General features: G+C 50.1%; 1 protein-coding gene across 1 annotated transcript in view; it reads right to left on the bottom strand.

Moving 5' to 3' along the window:
• SHANK1 (SH3 and multiple ankyrin repeat domains 1) overlaps nucleotides 1–24,067 on the bottom strand; it is a 120,007-nt gene that overhangs the window by 27,121 nt on the left and 68,819 nt on the right. Inside the window, exons 14-16 of the mRNA XM_056863875.1 lie at nucleotides 21,873–21,948; nucleotides 3,013–3,095; nucleotides 562–686 (exon numbers count right to left, since the gene is read on the bottom strand). Coding sequence (XP_056719853.1) covers nucleotides 562–686; nucleotides 3,013–3,095; nucleotides 21,873–21,948 — 284 coding nt within the window. The remainder of the gene's footprint in view (nucleotides 1–561; nucleotides 687–3,012; nucleotides 3,096–21,872; nucleotides 21,949–24,067) is intronic.

Here is a 24,067-nt window from a genome sequence, read left to right as displayed (position 1 = left end):
AGGCAAGTAGGTGATGTGAAAGACCTCCACCTGAGACCCTGGAGAGCCGCTGCTGGTCTGAGTAGACAATACTGATTTTGATGGACCGAGGGTCTGATTCAGTACCAGGCAGCTTCGTGTGTTCATGTGAAACAGCCCTTGCATAAATGGCTTGGCATGCAGAAGGTCCCAGGTTCAATCCCTGGCATCTCCAGTTAAAGGGTGATGTGAGGCAAGTAGGTGATGTGAAAGACCTCCACCTGAGACCCTGGAGAGCCGCTGCTGGTCTGAGTAGACAATACTGATTTTGATGGACCGAGGGTCTGATTCAGTACCAGGCAGCTTCGTGTGTTCATGTGAAACAGCCCTTGCATAAATGGCCTCTATGTCATTACATCCCTGCTGAGCTCCCACCCCTTCCCAAACTCTGCGTTCCCCAGGCACTTCTCTACCAGGAATTCCCACAAGCTGGAATCGGCAACCCTAAAGTCCTTGTCGACCACACCCTGCCCTTGTAACGGGTGCGATGTTTCACAGGAAGGCCCCGAAAGGAACTTCGGACTGGGCCTGCTGAGCTGTTACCTCAATGAGAAAGTCTCCCATACGTAGACCCGCGCGCCAGGCCACGCCTCCTTCATCCACCGACTCCAGATACTGCAGGGCAGGGAAAGCGGGTGTGGGTGTGAACTCCTCAATGGGGGTCTGCGCTGTAGGGAGAGAGATGTGTTAGTGACATTGCCGGAGCTGAGAAGTGGCCAGGGGGAAGGCAGGCAGGGTTTGGGATTTTCTACTTTTGCCTGGTGCTTCCTTTCCTAGGGCCCTCCTGACAGACCCAAGCAAGGGTTGATTTCAGACCCCAGACCTTTTTTGTCAAAGCAAGGGCACTTGCAAAGTAGGACTAAAGTTAGTGCCTCTGGGCACGTGGAAAGCACCTTTCTTTCCCTGTGAAATCACAGCAAGCCCTATCCCTTCCACACTCACCTCTGGGATTAAGAAGAGGAAGAGTTGGTATTTATACCCCGATTTTCTCTACCTTTAAGGAGTCTCCAAGCGGCTTACAAACTTCCTCTCCCCACAACAGATACCTTGTGAGGTATGTGGGGGGTGAGAGAGTTCAGAGAACTGCGACTAGCCCAAAGTCACCCAGCCAGTTTCATGTAGAGGAGTGGGGGAATAAACCCGGTTCTCCAGATTAGTCTGCCACTCACGTGGAGGCGTGGGGAATCAAACTTGGTTCTCCAGATTAGGGTCCCCCGCTCTTAACCACTACACCACGCTGGAGATACAGGTCCTCCAGGTCAAGGGCAACGAATGTGAGCCCCAACACAGCCTTCATTTTGGAACAGGGGCTATGCCCTGCCCCTCTAGTTGACTGCAGGCCAACGATTCAAAGAGAGGCTGGCTTTTGCCAAACTCACCACTTGGGCCTCATGGTGCCTTCTTCCCCAACAGAAACTGTCTTCCGCCTGTCCACTCCCAAGCAAGAAATGATGGACTTATTTATTCATTTAGATAGTGATTTCCTGGTGTCCTCCTCAACGGAGAACCAAAGTGGCTTACAACGTTGTTCTCCTCTCCTCCACATCACCGTCCCAACAACCAACCTGTAAAGTAGGTTAGGCTGAGAGCGTGTGATCGGTCACCAAGGTTACCCAGTGGAGCTCCCATGGCAAAGTGGAGATTTGAGCCTGGGCTTGCCAGATCCGAGTCTGACCACAGCATCACTCTGGCATGGTTTGAGGCAGCAGTTTCCAGCATTCATTCCTCCCTGGGCCCGTCCTTTAATCATAGAATCATAGGGTTGGAAGGGACCACCAGGGTCATCTAGTCCAGCCCCCTGCACAATGCAGCAAATTCACAACTACCTCCCCCCCCACACCCCCAGTGACCCCAATCCATGCCCAGAAGATGGCCAAGATGCCCTCCCTCTCATCATCTGCTTAAGGTCATAGAATCAGAATTGCTGACAGATGGCCATCAAGCCTCTGCTTAAAAACCTCCAGGGAAGATGAGCTTACCACCTGCTGAGGAAGCCTGTTCCACTGAGGAACCACTCTAACTGTTAGAAAATGCTTCTTAATGTCTAGACTGAAACCCTTTTGCTTTAATTTCAACCTGTTGGTTCTGGTCCGACCATCTGGGACAACAGCACCATCCTCTATACAACAGCCCTTCAAGTACTTGAAGATGGCTATCATATCACCTCTCAGTCTTCTCCTCTTCAGGCTAAACATACCCAGATCCTTCAACCTTTCCTCATAGGACTTGTATTGGACCCCTCCAATACAAGGGTGGTAGGAGTCTCAAAGCGACTTACAACTACCTCCCCCCTGCACACACACAACGCACACCTTATGAGGTTAGGTGGGTCTGAGAGAGTTCAGAGAGAACTGTGACTGGCCCAAGGTCACCCAGCAGGCTCCATGTGGAGGAGTGGGGAATCGAACCTGGTTTTCCAGAGTAGAATCTGCCCACTCTTAACCACTACACCATGCTGGCTGGTGAAAAGGAGGTGAAGAACTCGCTAATGGGGTCTGAGCGTGGACCAGCGTGACCCTCCAAAGCAGAAGACAGCACCAATGAGGGGAGGAGGAGGAGGAGGAGAAGAAGAGTTAGTTTTTATATGCCGACTTTCTCTACCACTTAAGGAAGAACCAAACCGGCTTACAATCACCTTCCCCTCCCCACAGCAGACATTCTGTAAGGTAGGTGAGGCTGAGAGAGCTCTAAGAGAGCTGCGACTAGCCCAAGGTCACCCAGCTGGCTTCATGTGTAGGAGTGGGGAAACCAATCCAGTTCACCAGATTAGCCTCCGCTGCTCATGCGGAGGAGTGGGAAATCAAATCCGGTTCTCCAGCTCAGAGTCCACTGCTCCAAACCACCGCTCTTAACCACTACACCTTGCTGGCCACTGGAAGAGGTGACCGGTCAGTGCAGCCCTAGGCTCCTTCCCAAGACTCCAACCAAACTGGCTGGCCATTGATCTCCACCCACGCCTGCCTCCTCTCCCTGCCAAGGCTTTCCCCTCCTCACCCTTGGCTCCTCTCAGCACAAAGCCAAATCCTTCGTTGTCCTTCTTCTGCAGCAGCACCGTCTTCTCTTTAATGATGTAGTCACTGCAAGGGAGAGAGACGACAGGGCGTGTGAGGGGCCAGCCCCATTCCAAAGGGGATTCCGGAGGCAGATGCTCTCCTGATGCACAGAAAGTAACAGGCGCATAAGACGCTGCCCCTGCACTACTCCGACTGCAAACGTAGTGCCGTGCGTGCAAGGAGACCACAGTGCCAGCGCCGAACCTCTCTTTCTCCCCATTCCTGTACAAAACCCTGGCCATCGAAACACAGCGCATGTAGTCTAAACGCAGCACGAACCACGGGGCGAGGCGACCCAAGGCCCTGAAAAAGGGAACAAGCACTGCACTGCCAGGAAGCGCTGCGAGGGCTCTGCTGTGCTCAGCTTTAGCAATGCAAATCTAAACCTTCCCTGGTACACAGGATTTGGGTACTGGAAGTCTTGCACGTGCGGCACAACCCCCCCTCCCCTAAAATGTCAGGGCATAAGGTAAACACACTAAGAACACAAGAAAGGCCATGCTGGATCAGACCAAGGCCCATCAAGTCCAGCAGTCCGTTCACACAGTGGCCAACCAGGTGCCTCTAGGAAGCCCACCAGCAAGACGACTGCAGCAGCACCATCCTGCCTGTGTTTCACAGCACCTAATATAATAGGCATGCTCTCTTATCCTGGAGAGAATAGGTATGCATCATGACTAGTATCTATTTTGACTAGTAGCCACGGATAGCTCTATCCTTCATGAACACATCCACTCCCCTCTTAAAGTCTTCCAAGTTGGCAGCCTATTTGTACAGACTTCGCGCATTGCTCCCATTTTTCTTAAGATCATAAGAAAAGCCCTGCTGGATCAGACCAAGGCCCATCAAGTCCAGCAGTCTGTTCACACAGTGGCCAACCAGGTGCCTCTAGGAAGCCCACAAGAAAGACGACAGCAGCAGCATTGTCCTGCCTGTGTTCCACAGCACCTAATATCATATGCATGCTCCTCTGATCCTGGAGAGAATAGGTGGGCATCATGATTAGTATTCATTTTGACTAATATCCATGGATAGCCCTATCCTCCATGAACACGTCCAGTCCCCTCTTAAAGCCTTCTAAGTTGGCAGCCTATTTATATAGACTTCTTGCATTGCTCCACATTTTCCTTAAGAACTTAAGAAAAGCCATGCTGAATCAGACCAAGGCCCATCAAGTCCAGCAGTCTGTTCACACAATGGCCAACCAGATGCCTCCAGAAGCCCACAAACAAGACGACTGCAGCAGCATTATCCTGCCTGTGTTCCACAGCACCTAGTATAATAGGCATGCTCCTCTGATCCTGGAGAGAATAGGGATGCATCATGACTAGCGTGAAGAAGATTTGGTTTTTATAAGCCGACTTTCTCTACCACTTAAGGGTGACTCAAACTGGCTTACAACCACCTTCCCTTCCCTACAACAGACACCCTGTGAGGTAGGTGGGGCTGAGAGAGCTCTAACAGAGCTGTGACTTGCCCAAGGTCACCCAGCTGGCTTCATGTGTAGGAATGGGGAAAACAAATCCAGTTCACCAGATTAGCCTCCGCCACTCACGTGGAGGAGTGGGGAATCAAACCCGGTTCTCCAGATCAGACTCCACCTCTCCAAACCACCGCTCTTAACCACTACACCATGCTGGTATCCATTCTGACTAGTAGCCATGAATACCCCTCTCCATGCACATGTCCACTACCTCTTTAGAACACACTGCACAGTACTCACGATCCAGGTTTGGGCAGTGCCCACACAGAGACCGCCATAGTGCAGGCCTCCCAGTGAAAAGATATTCTACAGTGTAAATCTACCATAGAGAACAGTTCTCTAGGAAATGCAGAAAACATTACACAGGAATCCGCTTCCAACAGAGCGCCTGCTCCACAGGCTTCATTACAAGCAGCTCTGTGTGTAAAGTGCCTTCAAGTCGCAGCCGACTTATGGCGACCCATTTCGGGGTTTTCATGGCAACAGACTAACAAAGGTGGTTTGCCAGTGCCTTCCTCTGCATAGCAACCCTGGTATTCTTTGGTGGTCTCCCATCCAAATACTAACCAGGGCTGACCCTGCTTAGCTTCTGAGATCTGACGAGATCAGGCTAGCTGGGCCATCCAGGTCAGGCTCTACCACGGGGTAAATAAGTGTGCAACACACAGCAACAGCCCTGCAATGTAAAATGCACCATGCATGCTCAGCAGCGCTGCACTGGGCCGGGTGATGCACAACACCACAAAGAACCCCGGGGCTAGAGGATTGTGCGTGCAAATGCAGAGCCCAGGGCAACAGGTAATGAAAACTGAGGACCACGTCGACTCCAGAAACATTGCGTGCGACCACCTCCGGCGCAAGCAACCTGGCTGCAAGCACGGCATGTTGCACAGGCTGCATGGGCCTCTGACGCTGCAAACGGAACTGGTAACAGCCACCACACCCTGCAACGGCAAATTGCCGTAAGGTTTCAGGAAATGCCCAGGCTCGTAAATGAAGTTCACTGTCGAGGATGGAAGTACACTGTAGGCTTCCCGGGCAGCCTGGACCGGCACTGTAAGAAGCAGCAAAACACAAGAAGCCGATCTGGGAAAGGGCAGCAGACACCAGACTGTGCGGCTGGCAAGCCTCCAGTTTTCACCACCAATCGCAAGCAGCACCGCGTTTCGCATGAACACATGAAGCTGCCTTAAGACTGAATCAGACCTTGCTCCATCAAGGTCAGTATCATCAGGGGAGGGGCCATGACTGAGTGGTAGAGCCTTTGCTTGGCATGCAGAAGGTCCCAGGTTCAATCCCCGGCATCTCCAGTTAAAGGGACTAGGCAAGGAGGTGATGTGAAAGACCTCTACCTGAGACCCTGGAGAGCCGCTGCCGGTCTGAGTAGACAATACTGACTTTGATGGACCAAGGAGCTGATACAGTATAAGGCAGCTTCATGTGTTCATGTGTTTGGGGAGGGGCTGTGGCTCAGTGGCAGAGCATCAGCTTGGCATGCAGAAGGTCCCAGGTTCAATTTCCGACATCTCCAGTTAAAGGGACCAGGCAAATAGCCGATATGAAAGACCTCTACCTGAGACCCTGGAGAGCCGCTGCCTGACTGAGTAGACAATACTGACTTTGACGGACCAAGGGGCTGATTCAATATAAGGCAGCTTCATGTGTTCATGGGTATGTGTACTCAGACTGGCAGCAGATCTCCGGGTCCCAGGTTGAGGTCTTTCACGTCACCTACTACGTGATCCTTTAAACTGGAGATGCTGGGGATTGAACCTGGGACCTTCCGCATGCCGAGCAGATGCTCTACCATTGAGCCATGCCCTCTCGCCACCACCATCAAAACTGCAGACAACCATCCGCTCCTCCCAATCGGCACAGATTCCCACGAGTTATGCGTGCTGTTTCACAGGCCTTCCACTGTGTACAGTTAACAATTCCAACAAAGAGGCCAGTGCAACCCGTGAACCACCAAGCCAAAGGCGGGTAGCAAGCTCTCAGTGAAGGCCCGCGAGGTGGGGTGGGGGGCTTCATAAGCCTTCTGATTTTGCTGCCCGCCCAGGACTACAAAGAGAGAAAGCACTTGGTGGGAAACAATATGTGGTTTGCGTGGCTGTATTGTGTTTGGTGACTTTTACGGTGTGCAAACATCTACCATAACACAATGCTTGCTTCGATCTACAGCAAAGCACACAGGGTGCATAATGTAGACCCCCCAATGTCCTCAACATAATGCACCCTTGCGTATGTGTAAGAAGGAGAGGCGTGCACGACTCCTACGTGACACAGTTGGAAAGGCACTCCAAACTCTTTTGAGCGCGTTTGCTCAGCAGATGATCGAACGGAAACAATGCACCATGCGCACGGGTGTGCAGTGCAACCACACACGCCCCTAGATGGCTATTGAAAGCAACAGAAGGTGATCTCCCTGACACACAGAGCATTCACATTACTGGACCAAACCAATATATTACCATCCCATACAGATCATGTTTTGCTCTCAAGCAAAAAGTCGTGCCCATGCGCCCTTACATCTACGCCCTCTAAAGTGTGCATGGATCATATATGAATCCAGTTTCCATCTAATACAGAACGGTGCTCAGCATCCCAAAGATTTCCAAAATACAAACAAGTACGCATCCAAACCCTGTTTCCTCCTTCATGCAGTTCCCTACCAGGGAGCTCCGAGAATCCTGGATAAACAAAGAACCCCCCAGGAGCCAACTGGGATAGACCACAATGCATTTCCGTTGTGTTCAAACGCTGGCGCTTTATGCACCCATGAAAAAAAGGCACAGAAAGCACTTTCCGGAGGCAAAGCCAGCACCCTGCAATGGCTCAGAACCATCTTGGAAGTTCTGGAGATCTTCACAGAACCAACCATCAACGACGAAAAGGCAACAGGGAGTCCTCCTTCCATTTGTTCCAAGTCCCACCTTCCAAAGGAAAGGGACTTATCAGAAAACTTGCTGTCATTCGTGAGGGGGCAACAGCAAGTACACTCTTGAAAGGAAGTTAGTGGCATTAGTTATAATTTTTTAAAAAGAAACAAACCAACCTGGCGTCTTGAGGCACCCAAGCCCAGCATCCCAAGTGAGTCACTCCTAACTGGAGGGCTCGCCTTCCTTTTCCAAGGAAGACATTTGCACAAGTCCTCTAGAGAAAGGATTTTGGAATCATCCCATTTTTTAGGTTCCTAATCTCCAGGGCCCAATTCTGGACAACACTGAAGCAGGCCTTATACACGCTGCAGAGATGACAACTGGAGCTTACTGTAAAGGGGAGGGGCTGTGGCTCAGTGGTAGAGCATCTGCTTGGCATGCAGAAGGTCCCAGGTTCAATCCCTGGCATCTACTAGGCAGGTAGGTGATGTGAAAAACCCCTGCCTGAGTTCCTGGAGAACCACTGCCGGTCTGAGTAGACAATACTGACTTTGATGGAGCAAGGGTCTGATTCAGTATAAGACAGCTTCATGTGTTCATGGGATTTGGAAGCCTCAAACTTCCAATTAAAACAAACAAAAATGAAAGCGGACCCATTAGGAACAACACAACGCTTGCAAAGACTGGCTTGTGTATTCATGCGATAACATGTGTGTAAAGTAAGCACTACTATGCACGGAAACACAGGTTCATGCTCAAATGTTTATGTCAATCAGGACATATGTGTATCAGCGAAGACAGTAACTTGCATGTACTACGTGGACATATGCACTTGTACTCAAATATGTCCACGTGCATACATTCCAACATGCAATCAACCATATCTTTACACAGGTACAAAAGTACATATGAAATTCACATTTAAAACACACCACAAATATAAAGGTAAAGGTCCCCTGTGCAAGCACCGGGTCATTCCTGACCCATGGGGTGACATCACATCCCAATGTTTACTAGGCAGACTTTGTTTACAGGGTGGTTTGCCAGCGCCTTCCCCAGTCATCTTCCCTTTACCCCCAGCAAGCTGGGTACCGCAAATATACAGTGCATTATACTGTATACAGGGCATTATACTGTATGTAGGTATTATACAGTGCATTATACTGCATGTAGACAGTAAACATGTATGCAGGCACACAGATCATTCCAAAGATATATACCTGCACAAAGACACAAAGCATACCTTACAAACAGCTATCACATCAAAGATAAACACATGCAAAGCAGCACATAACAACTATACACAAGGCCCGACAGAGATAAAATATGCATCCACATACAAATATACATAAACACGAAGACTTTCCACCCATACACTGTACAAAGACGTATAGCACAAATGTTCTTGCATACACATGGGTGGACCATGGGGAAGGGCTGTGGCTGAGTGGTAGAGCATGTGCTTGGCATGCAGAAGGTCCCAGGTTCAATCCCCAGCAGCTCCAGTTAAAGGGACTAGGCAAGTAGGTGATGTGAAAGACCCCTGCCTGAGACCCTGGAGAGCCGCTGCCGGTCTGAGTAGACAACGCTGACTTTGATGGACCAAGGATCTGGTTCAGTATAAGGCAGCTTCATGTGTGCTCATGGGTAACCAACACAAGACAGCATATTTTAATACATGCCTAGAATTGCGCTATACCGTGCCACAAAGGCTTGCTGCTTGGGGTTTGAGGTTCTTCCGCAAAAGATAAAACAATCTAGACAGCATTCATGTCCTAATCAACACGCAAGTACGTATACATACAAACACAACTGACACATGCACCCCAGAAAGGCAGGGGAGCACACACGTATACTCAGGGCTTGCTTCTCCGGGAACCCCTTCGCCACTGTGATCTCGGAAGCGGATGGCACCCGACGCCCGCCCGACCACAGCCACACACTCCCAGATGCCCACATACCCCCCAAGCCTTCGCAGACGCTTGGCAGACGCATCCCAGCACACTCTGCAGCACACCCCCACGCCGAAGGCTCTCTCGTGCACAACCATGCCTGCGCCCAACCCCAAAAGCCCTTCCCGAGAAGGGACACACTCTTGCCTGCGCAGCGCACCTATCTGGAGGCCCAAATTGCTCAGGGCTCCCAGGCTCGAATGGCACAGGCGTGCACGGGGCACGCGAGGCCCTGCATGCAGAGACGCATCTGTACGTACACACACAGAGCTCGGATGCGCGTGCACACACGCCACACACACACACAAGCCCTCGCTGACGCACACGCGCGAGCCTCTTCAAAACAAGACGCACGCCTCTCCCGGAGAGGCACGCGAATCTCCCCCTCCCTTCCCACTGCGCGCGCACACCCACCCGAGCCTCCCCATCGCCCCCTCGCCAGCGCCTGGGGCGCATCGCACGGACGCGCGCGCGCCGCCAGGCCCCCGTCCCCCCGGGGCTGCCTCTCTCTTTCCCTCCCCCCCCCCCCGCCAGCCACAGACCCAGCCATCAATCCGGACGGGGGCGCGCGCAGGGCTGAATGGCCGGCCGCCTGGGGGAAGGGGAGGGCGCGAGCCGGGAGCCGGCTGGCTGGCAGGCTGCATGAATGGCGGGCGCGCGGGCGGTGAATGGGCTGCGGGAGGGAAGGCGGGCGCGAGGCGGAGGGATGAATGGGGCGAGGGAGGAGGAGGGGGGGGCGGCCGAGGCATGAATGGGGAGAGCGCGGGGGCAAGAGGCGGCTCGCCTGGGCTGGGCGGCGGCCGCGCGAGGCCGGCCCGTCCTCCTCCGGCCGTACCTGTAGATGTACCAGACGCTCCGGCGCCGGGGCGCCAAGGCCGGCCAGCTGGACGAGAGGGCCGGCTGCTGCTGCTGCTGCTGCTGCGGGGGGCTCCCGCCGGCGTCGTAGCGGGCCATGGCGCCGCCGATCCCCGGCTCCCGGCCGCCGCTGCCGCCGCGGGGCCCAGCCACATTCTAGGGGCGCGCGGTGGGATGGGGAGGCGGGCGAGGGGCGCAGCGGCGGCGGCGGGCGGGCTGCACCACACTCACATCGTGGCACGCCGCGGGAGAGGGGAGGAGGAGGAGGAAGGGCGAGAGGAGCGGGGCGGGGGGCTCGCGGGCAGGGCCGGCCGGCCGGCCTGGTTCCTCGGCGGCGGGCAGCCCGAGTCCAACGGCGCCGCCGGAGCGAGCGGGAGAGCGCACGCCGACCAGCCGGCACGCTGCCTTAACCCCTTGCGCGCACAGGCGATGCCGCGGCACTGCAGGAAGCTGGCAGGCCGGCTGGCTGGCTGGCTGGCCCGGAGCGGCGGGAGGGAGGAGGGGAGGGCGGAGGCCTCTGAGCATGTGCAGAGGGCCCGGCCCAGGGAGCGGGGTAGGCGCCGTCAGGAAGCGCGCGCGCTCACGCCCAGGTCGGGCATGAGATCCGAGCTGGGGTCGAGTTCCCTGTGCCCACTGGCTTAGACTGAAAATACTCCCGTGTAGGATATGGAGATACATAGAGAGATACATAGAGAGATAGAGAGATAAATAGATAGATAAATAGATAGAGAGATATGGAGATATAGATAGATATGACTATTATATATATGACTGTGTGTATGTAACTATTATATAGCATGTAACAGACACACACACATGTAGCTATACATGACTGTGTATGTAGCTATTATATAGCTATCGTATAGAACTATTATATATATATTATATAATAGTATATATATATATATATATATATATATATATATATATATATATATATATAATATATAATAGTTATATACACGATAGCTATATAATAGTTACATACACACAGTCATATATATACCCAGTCATATATACATGACTGTACACACAGTCATATATATATGTGTGTGTGTGTGTGTGTGTGTATATATATGTGTGTTATATGCTATATAATAGTTACATACACAGTCATATATATAATAGTTATAATCCCTCAAACATTAGATATATGCTGCTCAAGATCAATGGATCAAGGAGCTTCTAAGGGGTAAAGGAAATAATATAATAGTTACATGCTATATAATAGTTACATACACACACAGTCACAAAGATTCTGTTTCCGTTTCACTCCCTGGCCAGCGCATGATGACCCGATCTCATACATACATACTGTGGGCATGGCAATCGTCGCACCAGAGATGGATGTATCCCCGCTCCATAGAAAAGTGTTGTATTGTGGGGTTAGGCCCAGGGGTCGCCTTCTAAACACTCCCTTTTCAAAGAATTGGCATCCCATCCCAATACCCGAGACCGTTTGTCAAAAGACCTGCCCCTCAGATTTGGAATCAAGGTGTGAATGCGCTTCCCCATGGGGAGGGGCTGGGTTAGAGATCAGGGGAGGCAACTCTCCATGAACAGTCACTGAAGAAGAGGAGGGGCCATGGCTCAATGGTAGAGCATCTGCTTGGCATGCAGAAGGTCCCAGGTTCGATCCCCGGCATCTCCAGTCAAAGGGACTAGGCAAGTAGGTGATGTGAAAGACCTCTGCCTGAGACCCTGGAGAGCTGCTGCCGGTCTGAGTAGACAATGCTGACTTTGATAGACCAAGGGTCTGATTCAATATAAGGCAGCTTCATGTGTTCAACTACTTCTGGAATTGAGAGAACTGAAATGTCTAGCAGCATTTGGGGCTAGACCAGACATATTTCTCTGAATGTCTGCTTGAGTTCTAAAGCCAATCCCATCTCCTCGGTGCTATGGAAGGCCAAGGGCCCCTGCAGAAATAAATAATTTTTGGGGGGAGGGGGGCATAGTCTGTTAATCCTAACAGCTAATCACGTGATGTGGATCAAAAAAATCTAGGATTTGGGGGCAAGCCCCTCCTTGCCCCTGCCTGTGGACATCCATGCGAGGAAGGAACTTCGTTTTTAAAATAACTACTGAGTGGGGCAAGGGCAGGCCAAAAAGGAAAAAGACTTCCCCTGACATTTATGATGTCTGCAAGTACGATTCTATGAGCATCAGAGCGCACCGCATCTTAGATCTTGTTGCATGCTGCCACAACAGAACTTGTTATTTGAATCTACCCTTCGTTTTGAGTAAATCATATTCTCCCAGCGCCCTCCATGGGATTTACTCCTAAATCAAGCGTGGGTTGGATTGCAGCCTACAGCCCTCACCTTAGGCATGTTGAGTTGGAACTCCATACCACTTGGCTGAATGAGATATATTTGTAAAAGGAGATGGTACACAGAATTTGCAGCCATGGGCTACAAAGCTATGCCAGCTGATTTAAGAACATAAGAAAAGCCATGCTGGATCAGACCAAGGCCCATCAAGTCCAGCAGTCTGTTCACATGGTGGCCAACCAGGTGCCTCTAGGAAGCCCACAAACAAGATGACTGCAGCAGCATTATCCTGCCTGTGTTCCAAAGTGCCTAATATCATATCCTCAGATCCTGGAGAGAATAGGTATGCATCGTGACTGGTATCCATTTTTACTAGTAGCCCTGAATAGCCCTCTCCTCCATGAAAATGTCCACTCCCCTCTTAAAGCCTTCCAAGTTGGCATCCATCACCACATCCTGGGGCAGGGAGTTCCACAATTTAACTATGGGTTGTGTGAAGAAATACTTTCTTTTATCAGTTTTGAATCTCTCACCTTCCAGCTTCAACAGATGACCCCACGTTCTAGTATTATGAGAGAGGGAGAAAAGCTTCTCCCTCACCACTCTCTCCATACCATACATAATTTTATAGACCTCTATCATGTCTCCCCTTAACCACCTTCTTTCCAAGCTGAACAGCCCTAAGCATTTTAATCACTCCTCATTTAAGAATAAGCCCCAGTGAATTCAATGGGACACGTAAATCGGCCTCACAGAGATGGTTAAATTTCACTTGCCAAACCACAACACGGTCCCTCCTGCTGTTACTATTCTAGCTGTAAAGCTGTTGTTCCTGTCACATACAATATGACTCTCTCACAGATTCTCCACAGTCATACACAAAAGTAAGCCAATTCCAGATCTCCTGCATTTCTTGTAGGTGATCATGCAGAATTTTACCGAAACTGCTTCTTTTTTGAAAGAGTAACATACTACGTGTGGGTACACAGGGCTAGCATCCCGCATGGACTTAATTTGCAAGGCTGCACAAAAAGTTCCTCTTTACATCTACTGAGTCCCAGAATTCATAAGACAATAAAACAAGGGAAACTACGTATTTCTTTGTCTACCTATGAGCATGCGTTTGTTGAAAATCCACAGGCGTCTTTACCAGGCAGAATGGGCAGATACAGGTACCTAGAGCAAGCTAGGGTTGGGTGGAAGTGTTATGAGCCGCCGACACCCTGATCCTAAATGACGTTTAGTTGGAAAGAAGCCCCGGTGGGACATTTTGGGAGAAGCTTGCTCAAGCAGCAGGCTGTGAGACTGATAAAATGCAATGTCGCTCGAATGCATTTTGACCAAGATTTCTGCAGAACTTTAAAGTGTGCACAGTTCTTTACCCACAGGTATTGGTCTGGGGGAAGATCTCTCCTGGGCTGTTTTGATACACTGCACATTAGTCCCGTGGTGCCTTAAAGACTGTGTGTAAAGTGCCGTCAAGTCTCAGCGAACTTAAGGCAACCCCATAAGGTTTTCAAGGCAAGAAAATAGAGGTGGTTTGCAGAGTGACCCTGGATTTCCTTAGTGGTCTCCCATCCAAGTACTAACCAGGGCCATCCCTGCTGCTTTGGTTCTGAGACCTGATGACACCAGGCTAGTGTGGGTCATCCATGTCAGGGTTCTTAAAGACTTAACAACATTTATAAGAGCTTTCATGAGTCACCACTCACTTTTGCAAATATGCATGGAAATCACACCAAGAATCCTTACAACCTGCCACATTCTCACAAGGATTCTCAGAAGAATAGTTGGTTTTTATATGCCGACTTTCTGTACCACGTAAGGGAGACTCAAACCGGCTTACAGTCACCCCTCCCCCTTCCCACAACAGACACCCTGTGAGGTAGGTGGGGCTCTGAGAGCTCTAACAGAGCTGTGACTTGCCCAAGGTCACCCAGCTGGCTTCATGTGTAGGAGTGGGGAAACAAATCCAGTTCACCAGATTAGCCTCCGCTGCTCGTGTGGAGGAGTGGGGAATCAAACCCGGTTCTCCAGATCAGAGTCCACCACTCCAAACCACCGCTCTTAACCACTACACCATGCTGGCTCTCAGTTTGACTTTCACATGTATCTGAAGAAGTGAGTGGTGACTCGTGAAAGCTCATATGAAATATGTCACTGGACTTTTGTTTTATATTGCTACAGCAGACTAACACAGCTACCCCTTTGCAATCAAGATATACCACATGCCTGCTGATAGGCATATCACATATGTTCATGTAACATCTATAGAACATGCATACCGGCACAGGGACAGTAATGTGTGTGCATTCAACCCACGTTATTAATGGTATTGTTTCTAGGGTCGCCAACCTCCAGGTACTAGCTGGAGATCTCCTGCTATTACAACTGATCTCCAGCCGATAGAGATCAGTTCACCTGGAGAAAATGGCTGCTTTGGCAATTGGACTCTATGGCATTGAAGTCCCTCCCCAAACCCCTCCCTCTTCAAGCTCCGCCCCAAAAACCTCCCACCAGTGATGAAGAGGGACCTGGCAACCCTAATTGTTTCCCTTACGCTATTACGAACAAATGACACATGGAACACAAATGTGAGTCATGAATCTTCATATGTAGATAAAACCAAAAGCAGATTTGGGAAGAAACCATTTTGAGCTGAGAGGCTGGGGTGGGTGGGGAGGAGAGAGACAGAAAGAGAGAAGGGTGCTTAACCCTTTCACCTCCGGCCATTTCTCTGCTCTGAATGGCCTTCCCCCCCATTCCAAGTTGTGCTTCCTCTTGTAGGGTTCCCATTACCCGTTTGCCCTTGTAAACTTACAACCTGGCTCTAAACCGTGGCTAGAGGTGATTCACTTAGAGGTCAGCAAGAATAGCCTCCAAGGGAAACCGTTCTCTCTTGGTAACGTTGCATGGAAGCCAACAACAGTTGCAGTATAAAACTATTTTACCCCTGCCCTGTCCTAGATAAATGGGACAAAACACAAAATTGCACAATAGTCCCCATTCTTTCTGCCAGACGTGGTTTGCACGGTCCTCAATAATCTCTCATTGGCAGGGGTGAGCTAGCAATGCAGAGTCCAATGTACAAGAAAGCACACAAGCTCTTCAAAAGGCTATTACAACTTATATTTTTCCTTCTCTCTCTCTCTCTCTCTCTCTCTCTCTCTCTCTCTCTCTCTCTCTCTCTCTCTCTCTCTCTCTCTCTCTCTCACACACACACACACACACACACACACACACACACAACACACTTTCCTCTGCAGCTCTCCTCAATCCTTCCATTTGCCCTTACAACGTCTTCTCCGTGAGTCTCAGGGTCAGAGTTTTTCTCCCCGTCTCCTGACCCCCACGTTCCCCCACTCTCACTCTTAACTTCTCTTCAAATACATTCCCACTACAGAAGCAGATGAAGATGTAGCTGAAGAGAAATGGATCCATATCGCCAAAGGGAAGGACCCCCCCCCCCCGGAGATGCTCCCTTCTGGAACGTCCCACCCCCGAGGCCCCCATGGCCCCTCACAATCCCCTCCCCCGTGCACACGCGCCTCCCCCCTTGGCTTTTCTAGAACCCACCCCACACCCAGCCGCATCTGGCCCCATGGCGCTGCCCAGCTGGCTCATGTGGCAACCGCTGCTCCGATATGTCCCATCTTTACCAGCTGGCGGTGGGGGGACGGCGGCAAAGGTCAAGTGCCCCAAGGAGTTCTGGGCCAATCCAGCCACCGGCTGCCCAGGAAATCGTGCAAGGCCACAACGCAACAGGCGCTCGCTCAAGGGGTGCGCAGATCCCACTGCACCTCTGTCGAAACCACTGGGTTGAGCAGTCCCAGTTTCCGGACTCAAAAGGCCCCTCCAAACCAGCCCAGTCCCGGACGCGCCGCTCGCTTGCTGAGCTCAAGGACGTTTGCCGAAAGCATGGAGTACAGCGCAGTGCGAATCGGAGCATCGCAGGCACAGACGCCCGGAAAAACTGGGTCTGCTGGGGAGGGAGAATGAAATGAAAGGATCCAGGGCACTGGAGGAGGGGAGCCCCAGGTTGAGCTGTGGAGGACAACGGGCTGGGTTCAGGATCATTGGCAAGGACCCAAGGGAGTTGACAGAGGAAGAGGGGAGGAAACGTAGAGTTATCCATGACACATAGGTCATGAAAGAGGTCAGCGTTTGGTCATTGGGATTGGGGGGCAGAATTCCACAGGAAATGGGGGACATAGCTTAGAATTTAGGGGTATTGAGGGGAACTAGGTACAGGACTTCGGTAACTGGGAATGGGTCTCAACTGATGGCACCTTGGCCATCTTCGGGGCATGAAGAATGGGTCACTGGGTGTGTGTGTGTTGAATTGAATTTTATTTATGGTCAAAGGCCAATAAACACACACTATAGATAACAATCTTACAGCATTTCAAATAAAATAGGATATAAAAATTTATCAAAATTAAAATCAGATTACCGCAATTAAGAGCCCCGTGGCGCAGAGTGGTAAACTGCAGTACTGCAGTCAAAAGCTCTGCTCACGACCTGAGTTCGATCCCGATGGAAGTCGGTTTCAGATAGCCGGCTCAAGGTTGACTCAGCCTTCCATCCTTCTGAGGTAGGTAAAATGAGTACCCAGCTTGCTGGGGGTAAAGTGTAGATGACTGGGGAAGGCAATGGCAAACCACCCCGAAAACAAAGTCTGCCTAGTAAATGTCAGGATGTGACATCACCCCATGGGTCAGGAATGACCCGGTGCTTGCACAGGGGACTACCTTTACCTTTTTAATTTGGCAATTATCTATTTCCTATAAACAAAACAGCTGTCCGGTTTCTCCACTTTTGACATCCAGTAGTTTAAGCTCAACTTTATCTGCATCTTTGCTTTTTAATTTACTACGTACTTTAATCTCTGCAACACAAAATTTGGCAACCTGTCTTGTGGTCGAAGGGTTTTCATCCACCAATACTTTCCCAAGTTTATATTTGTTAGAGCGTGGTGGTGGGGTGGGGGGAGGTAGTTTGGAATTTCCTGCATTGTGCAGGGGGTTGGACTAGATGACCCTGGTGGTCCCTTTCAACTCTATGATTCTATGATGAGCATAGAACTGGGCACAAAGCGAGTGGGTTGGGTTGCCAGCTCTGGGTTGGGAAATACCTGGAGATTTTTTGGGGGGTGGAGTCTAGGGAGGGTGGGGTTTGGGGAGTGGAGGGACCTCAGCAGGTTATAATGCCCTATAGTCCACTTTCCAGGATCAGGAGAATGGTGCTGCAGCTTCTTCTCTGTTCCTCCAGGCAACGGAACGGAGGCCTGAACTACCCATCGAACTGGAGTTCCACGATCATAATTTGACCCTGAAAAGCAGCTGTGGGGAGTGGAGGATGTGTAATGGGGCTGCAGGGCGAGTGAACGCCAAAAGGGCATTAAGACCAGGGTGGAGAGAAAGACAGGTCGTCATATTATACCTGCTTCTGTTTCCTAGCCTGTCCTGGTGAAGAGCGGAAGGGCAATTTGGTCCCAAGTAAAAAAAAATGGCTCAGAGAAATCCACAGTCTTCAAAGGAAGGACAGAGGGCTCGGTTTGAATGCTGTCTAAGGCATAGGAGGGAGGGCAACTTTTGGACGGGAGTTGCAAAGAAAGGAAGAGCGTGAAGACCATACTCCTGCAGTTTCTGAGAAGGGAGTGATTCCAGTTGATTTGAGCAAATGAGTGGGACTCAGGGTTACAGAAGAACATAAGAAAGGCCTTGCTGGATTAGACCACGGTCCATCAAGTCCAGCAGTCTCTTCACAGGGCTAGCAACCAGGTACCTCTAGGAAGCCCACAAGCAAGACGACTGCAGCAGCATTATCCTGCCTGTGTTCCAAAGCACCTAATATAATAGGCATGATCCTCTGATCCTGGAGAGAACAGGAACCCAATTTGTTATTCAGTTGTGATTTATATTCTTCTATAAGAACTTCTTTGATTACTCCATTGATTTCTCACTTTCCTGAATGTTCTCATTACTACCTGGAATAGGTATGCTTCATGACTAGTATCCATTTTTACTAGTAGCCATGAATAGCCCTCTCCTCCATGAACATGCCTACTCCCCTCTTAAAGACTTCCAAGTTGGCAGCCATCACCACATCCTGGGGCAGGGAGTTCTACAATTTAACTATGGGTCGTGTGAAGAAATACTTCCTTTTCTCTGTTTTGAATCTCTCACCCTCCAGCTTCAGCAGATGTCCCTGCGTTTTGGTATTGTGAGAGAAGGAGAAACGCTTCTCTCATCAATCTATACTTCTATACATCAATCTATAACCAAAGGAGCCCCGTGGCGCAGAGTGGTCAGCTGCAGTACTGCAGTCCAAGCTCTGCTCACGACCTGAGTTCGATCCTGACGGAAGTTGGTTTCAGGTAGCCGGCTCAAAGTTGACTCAGCCTTCCATCCTTCCGAAGTCGGTAAAATGAGGACCCAGCTTGCTGGGGATAAAGAGAAGATGACTGGGGAAGGCACTGGCAAACCCCGTAAACATAGTGTGCCCAGTAAACGTCGGGATGTGACGTCACCCCATGGGTGACCCAGTGCTTGCACAGGGGACTACCTTTACCTTTTTACCTACGACTGGTACAGAATATGCAGGCCCAGTGGGATAGGAGTTACAGAGAGAAATGCAAATCCAAGTAATGGCTGGCAGAGTGGTTAAACTGGGGAAGCCTGGGCTCCTGTCCCAACTCCCTGAATGGCCCTGGGCAAGCGACAGGCTCGTCTCCCAGTCCGGTCTCTTGCAGGCTTCTTGCAAGGCCAATCCAGGTAAAGATAATAAAGCACTCCAGGCATTGTAATTGCCGCTTAAATGATTCACGACACTGGATTTGGAAACAGAGGGTGCTACCATAATTAGCCTAATAAACGAGCTGAAAAAAATTGGCCTCTTCCGCGAGTACGAAACAGAAGCGAAGGCATATTTGCCAGTCCCCGAGCAGCAGACGTCTGTGCCCTTAGAACAGAAGGGCATTTCCCAGTGCACTAGGAACTTCCTAGCAGGGACCAAAAAAAGCTGGCCTTCCGGTACACAGTGACTGCTGTACTGTCCGGAGCTCGATGAAGCTGCGGCTTGCCAGATTCTGAATAAAGTCACATGCAAAGCCTGGCTAAGTGGCTTAATGTTCTTGCCCCAGACTTTGCAAGCACAGGGGGTTCTTAGCCAAACTAGACATGCTCCACAGACAAATCTTCCCGAAGGGCTTAGAATATTCTGAAACTTGATATAAATGGGGAAAGTTGTCGTGGGTAATACTTTCAGTATTTATCCTGCCTTTCTTCCATCATGGAAGGAAGAGAAGGAGGAGGAGGAGGAGGAAGAAGAGTTGGTTTTTATATGCCAACTTTCTCTACCACTTAAGGAAGAATCAAACCAGCTTACAATCACCTTCCCTTCCCCTCCCCACAACAGACACCCTGTGAGGTAGGTTGGGCTGAGAGAGCTGTGACTAGCCCAAGGTCACCCAGCTGGCTTCGTGTGGAGGAGTGGGGAAACAAAAATCAATTCCACCAGATTAGCCGCCGCCGCTCATGTGGAGGAGTGGGGAATCAAACCCGGTTCTCCAGATCAGAGTCCACCACTCCAAACCACTGCTCTTAACCTCGCTGGCTCTCCAGCTAAGATCTTGCTCATAAGCCTGGCTCTCTGTACACCCCTTCAGAGGTGAGGTTTATGTAGGGCCGGTGCCAGTCTTTTTTGCGCCCCAGGCAAGGCTAACTACTTGTGCCCCCCAATTGCTAACCAATTTTCAAAAACAGATGTCTTGTAGAAAAAATAAAAGCCTGATGCATTCCTACAAAACTTTTTATAAGATGTTATAATTAATTATTTCCCATAGCACTGTTGTGGAGACAGGGCTTTTTCGGTGATGGCATGTTACCTATGGAATACCCTCTTCCCCTTGGCGCTGACCTACATTTTTTTTTAGGTGCCAGGCCAAAATATTTCCTTTTAGTCAGCCTTTTAATTAAGGTGTTGATCTGTTAACATTGTTAGTACAGTCTGCCTCTAAACTGAGAAGTGTTTTATGTGATGTTTTACGTTGCTTTTATGTTTTATGTTGCTTTTATGCCCTGGCTGTGTTTTTAATGGTTAACAACATTGGTGGTTTTATGTTTTGACTGTGTTTTATTTTGTAAGCCACCTTGAGCAGGTTTTCTGGAGAAGTAACATTGAAATTCTCAAAATAAACCAGGAAATAAATGATCACTAGTAAAGTGTCAGTTTAAGACTCAACCAACAGAGCCCCAGAATCTGTAAATTGGAAAAGACCAGATAAAGCATCACATCTAATTTTTTTCTGTGCAACGGCATAAATCAGACATAAATCAGACCACTGAGTACCAAAAGCAGGCTGCATCACACCACAATGTCTTTTAGGACAATCATTTCAGATAACTCAAGAAAGTGAGCCAAGCCGTAAACTACCCGAGAACATGAGAAATAACCCGAGGCCAATTCCTTTTCAATACAGAAAATGATTAGATTCTGACCATGAATCAAAACTTCAATCGTTAAGCCTCTCTTAGAGGAAATTTCCTAGGGGCGCAAGTGAATGCCTCCAACATTCTGTACCAAACAGTGGCTGCCCTCTATGGGACAGCAGAAATTAAAAAAAAATAACCTTAGATAGGGAAGAGAAGAAACAAAAACACAATAAACTACAACTCTAATAAACCACAACTGAAGCAGTGGAACAGCAGCGACAATAATGACAAAAATATTCATAAGAGAATCCAGTTTGTTTTGAACCTGGGGATATTCTGAATTTTACACTTCAAACAATTAAAGTAAATAAATGATCTACAATTAGCTAATTAGCAATACTGGTATTTTGCTCTTAGACTATCTTCGAAATAGCTGAATGGATTGCCCCTATAATAGTTCTGTTCTGTTTGAAAGTGAACACAGTGGATAGGATCCAACCAGCTTTTCCACTGATGAAAAAGGCAGGAGGGATCCCTTTTGACCATGCAAAAAGGCAACACCGGAGATCACTGGACCTCCATGGACAAAAGCCATATGAAATGAGAAGAATTGGGAGAAACCGAGTGGAAAAGCTGGCTGGATCCCACCCATTGATTTGCTCTGGGCCTGACCCAAAGAGGCAGAAAGTAGTGACTACTAGCAGTCAAATACGTCTTTATGAATGAGCCCTGAAGACCAACATGCCGGCACTGAGGAGGCCTAAAATGCATGCAGGATACTACCAGAAGAAATGGGGATCTTTATGCTTTTCATGCACTAGGACCGTTGCACCCGTATGCGTCTTTGCGCAGCCACGTTTCCACACAACCATTCCTTGCCTGCCACAGCAGATACCGCCGAAGTCTTTTGGATTCTTGGCTCACCTGGGGGCATCAAAGCTGTCGTAGGAGCCCACGGTGTAGTGCCGGAAGAGCCGTTTGGCTTTGTCGCTGCGGCTCTCTGAAAGGCAAAGGAGAGGGGCAGCGGCGATCAGAGCGTTCAATTCCGCAGGGCGTGTAAGAAAGAGATCTTCCACCAGGCATGTGGTTGAGGACAGCAATGGTTTGTAGATCAGCTGGCCCTCCCTGCCCCTTCCCCGACCTCCCCCTTTTCTTTCCCTCCCCTTCCGCATATCCCCTGTCCTACCCTTCTTGACCCTTTCCTTTCTGTGCCTTCTCCATCTCTCACACTGCTGCCCTCTGGCCTTGGCCAGCAGTAGGGTTGCCAGGTCCCTCCTCATAACTGGAGAGAGGTTTTTGGGGTGGAGCCTGAAGAGGACGGGGTTTGGGAGGGGAGGGGCTTCAATGCCATAGAGTCCAATTGCCCAAAGCGGCCATTTTCTCCAGGTAGGGTTGCCAACCTCCAGGTGCCAGCTGGAGATCTCCTGCTATTACAACTGATCTCCAGCCGACAGAGATCAGTTCACCTGGAGAAAATGGCTGCTTTGGCCATTGGACTCTATGGCATTGAAGCCCCTCCCCAAACCCCGCCCTCCTCAGGCTCCGCCCAAAAAACCTCCCGCCGGTGGCAAAGGGGGACCTGGCAACCCTAGCATAGGGGTTATTGAAACAGGGTGCCTTCTAAGTTTTAAATGGAGTCTAGTCTTATCATTTTAATATTGTCTGTTTTAATTGATGTATTTATGGTTGCGTATTCGTTGGAAGCTGCCCTGAGCCCGGCATTGGCCGAGGAGGGTGGGTGGGGTATATGCTTAATACATAAATAAATTATAAATGGGGGGTGCCTTTTAGGAGCATTTCCTTTTGACTTGGGGCCCTCCTGCGCTTTCTGGCACTTCCTCCAGCAGCCACTGAGTGGCAGCGCAGGCTCGCTGGAGCGGTTGGCATGCCGTTGGGATTTGCCCATGCCAGAGTGGCAAAGGGTGGCTGGGAAGACGAACGGGTCAAATCAGAGCAGCGGGAAAGGAGCGAAACAAAAACAGGGAGGCTGGTTGGAAGACAAATCCCGAAGCAGCAGAAAACTGGCTTCCTGCGAGTGGAACATGCAGTGAGGCCGCTGAACGGAATATGCCCAGTTCAAGTCCATCTGGGTCTCCTGAGTTTAGGCTTACCAGGTCCCTTTGCTCCACTGGTGGGAGCTTTTCAGCAGAGCGCAACGTGCTCGACCTGCACAATGCGTGCGCGCATGACGCACCTACGTCACTTACGGGTTTACTCGGAAGCAACGCAGACGCTCTATCAATCTCTGCCGAAACTCTATGGTGGTCGGCGAGCAGCCCGGTGGATTGGTGGGATTTCACCTGCCACCACCGGGCACTTGGCAACCCTATCTGAGTTGCACGGGTCTCATCGGAGATTGCTGTCACAGAAAGGATCGTGATAGCAGTAGGACTTCTTTGGTCGGTAAAAGTGTATGCAGCTGGTAGATGGCCTCACATTCCATATTCTAAAAAATCTCAGATTTTGAAAATAAACTCTGCCATAGGCGGGGGGCTTAACCCCCTTCATTAAGCATACAGTTTCTCAAACCCACATGTTCGATTTTGGTTCTGCCTCCATTTTCTGGCCTCTTCTTTTCATGTGTTTTGTAATGTGCAAGAGGGAAAATGGAGCTTCCAAAGAGGCCTTCATGACTTATTCATCAATGCTTTGCATATATGCAAATGTAATTATTGCCAATTAACTAATGACGCTGAAGGGGGGGGAGAAAATTGGCAACAAAAATGGGAGCAAGAATGAAAGAGGCCTGTGAGGAAATCGGAACTGATAAGGGATGTGGATAGGGTTGCCAGATCCCTCTTCGCCACCTGCGGGAGGTTTTTGGGGCGGAGTCTAAGGAGGGTGGGGGTGGGGGAGGAGAGGGACTTCAATGCCATAGAGTCTAATTGCCAACATGGCTATTTTCTCCAGGTGAACTGATCTCTATCAGCTGGAGATCAGTTGTAATAGAGGGAGATCTCCAGCTAGTACCTGGAGGTTGGCAACCCTAGATGTGGAAGTAGGGCTGCCAACTCTGGGTTGAGAAATTCCTGGGGATTTGGGTGGGGGTACATGGGGAGGGTGGGGTTTGGGGAGAAGACGGACAGTGGGGTATAATGCCATTGAGTCCGCTCTCCAAA

Source organism: Euleptes europaea, chromosome 18 (assembly GCF_029931775.1).
Source record: "Euleptes europaea isolate rEulEur1 chromosome 18, rEulEur1.hap1, whole genome shotgun sequence".
Taxonomy (NCBI): Eukaryota; Metazoa; Chordata; class Lepidosauria; order Squamata; family Sphaerodactylidae; genus Euleptes; species Euleptes europaea.
Note: the sequence above shows the minus strand (reverse complement) of the source record. Positions and strands in the feature narration are given on the sequence as shown.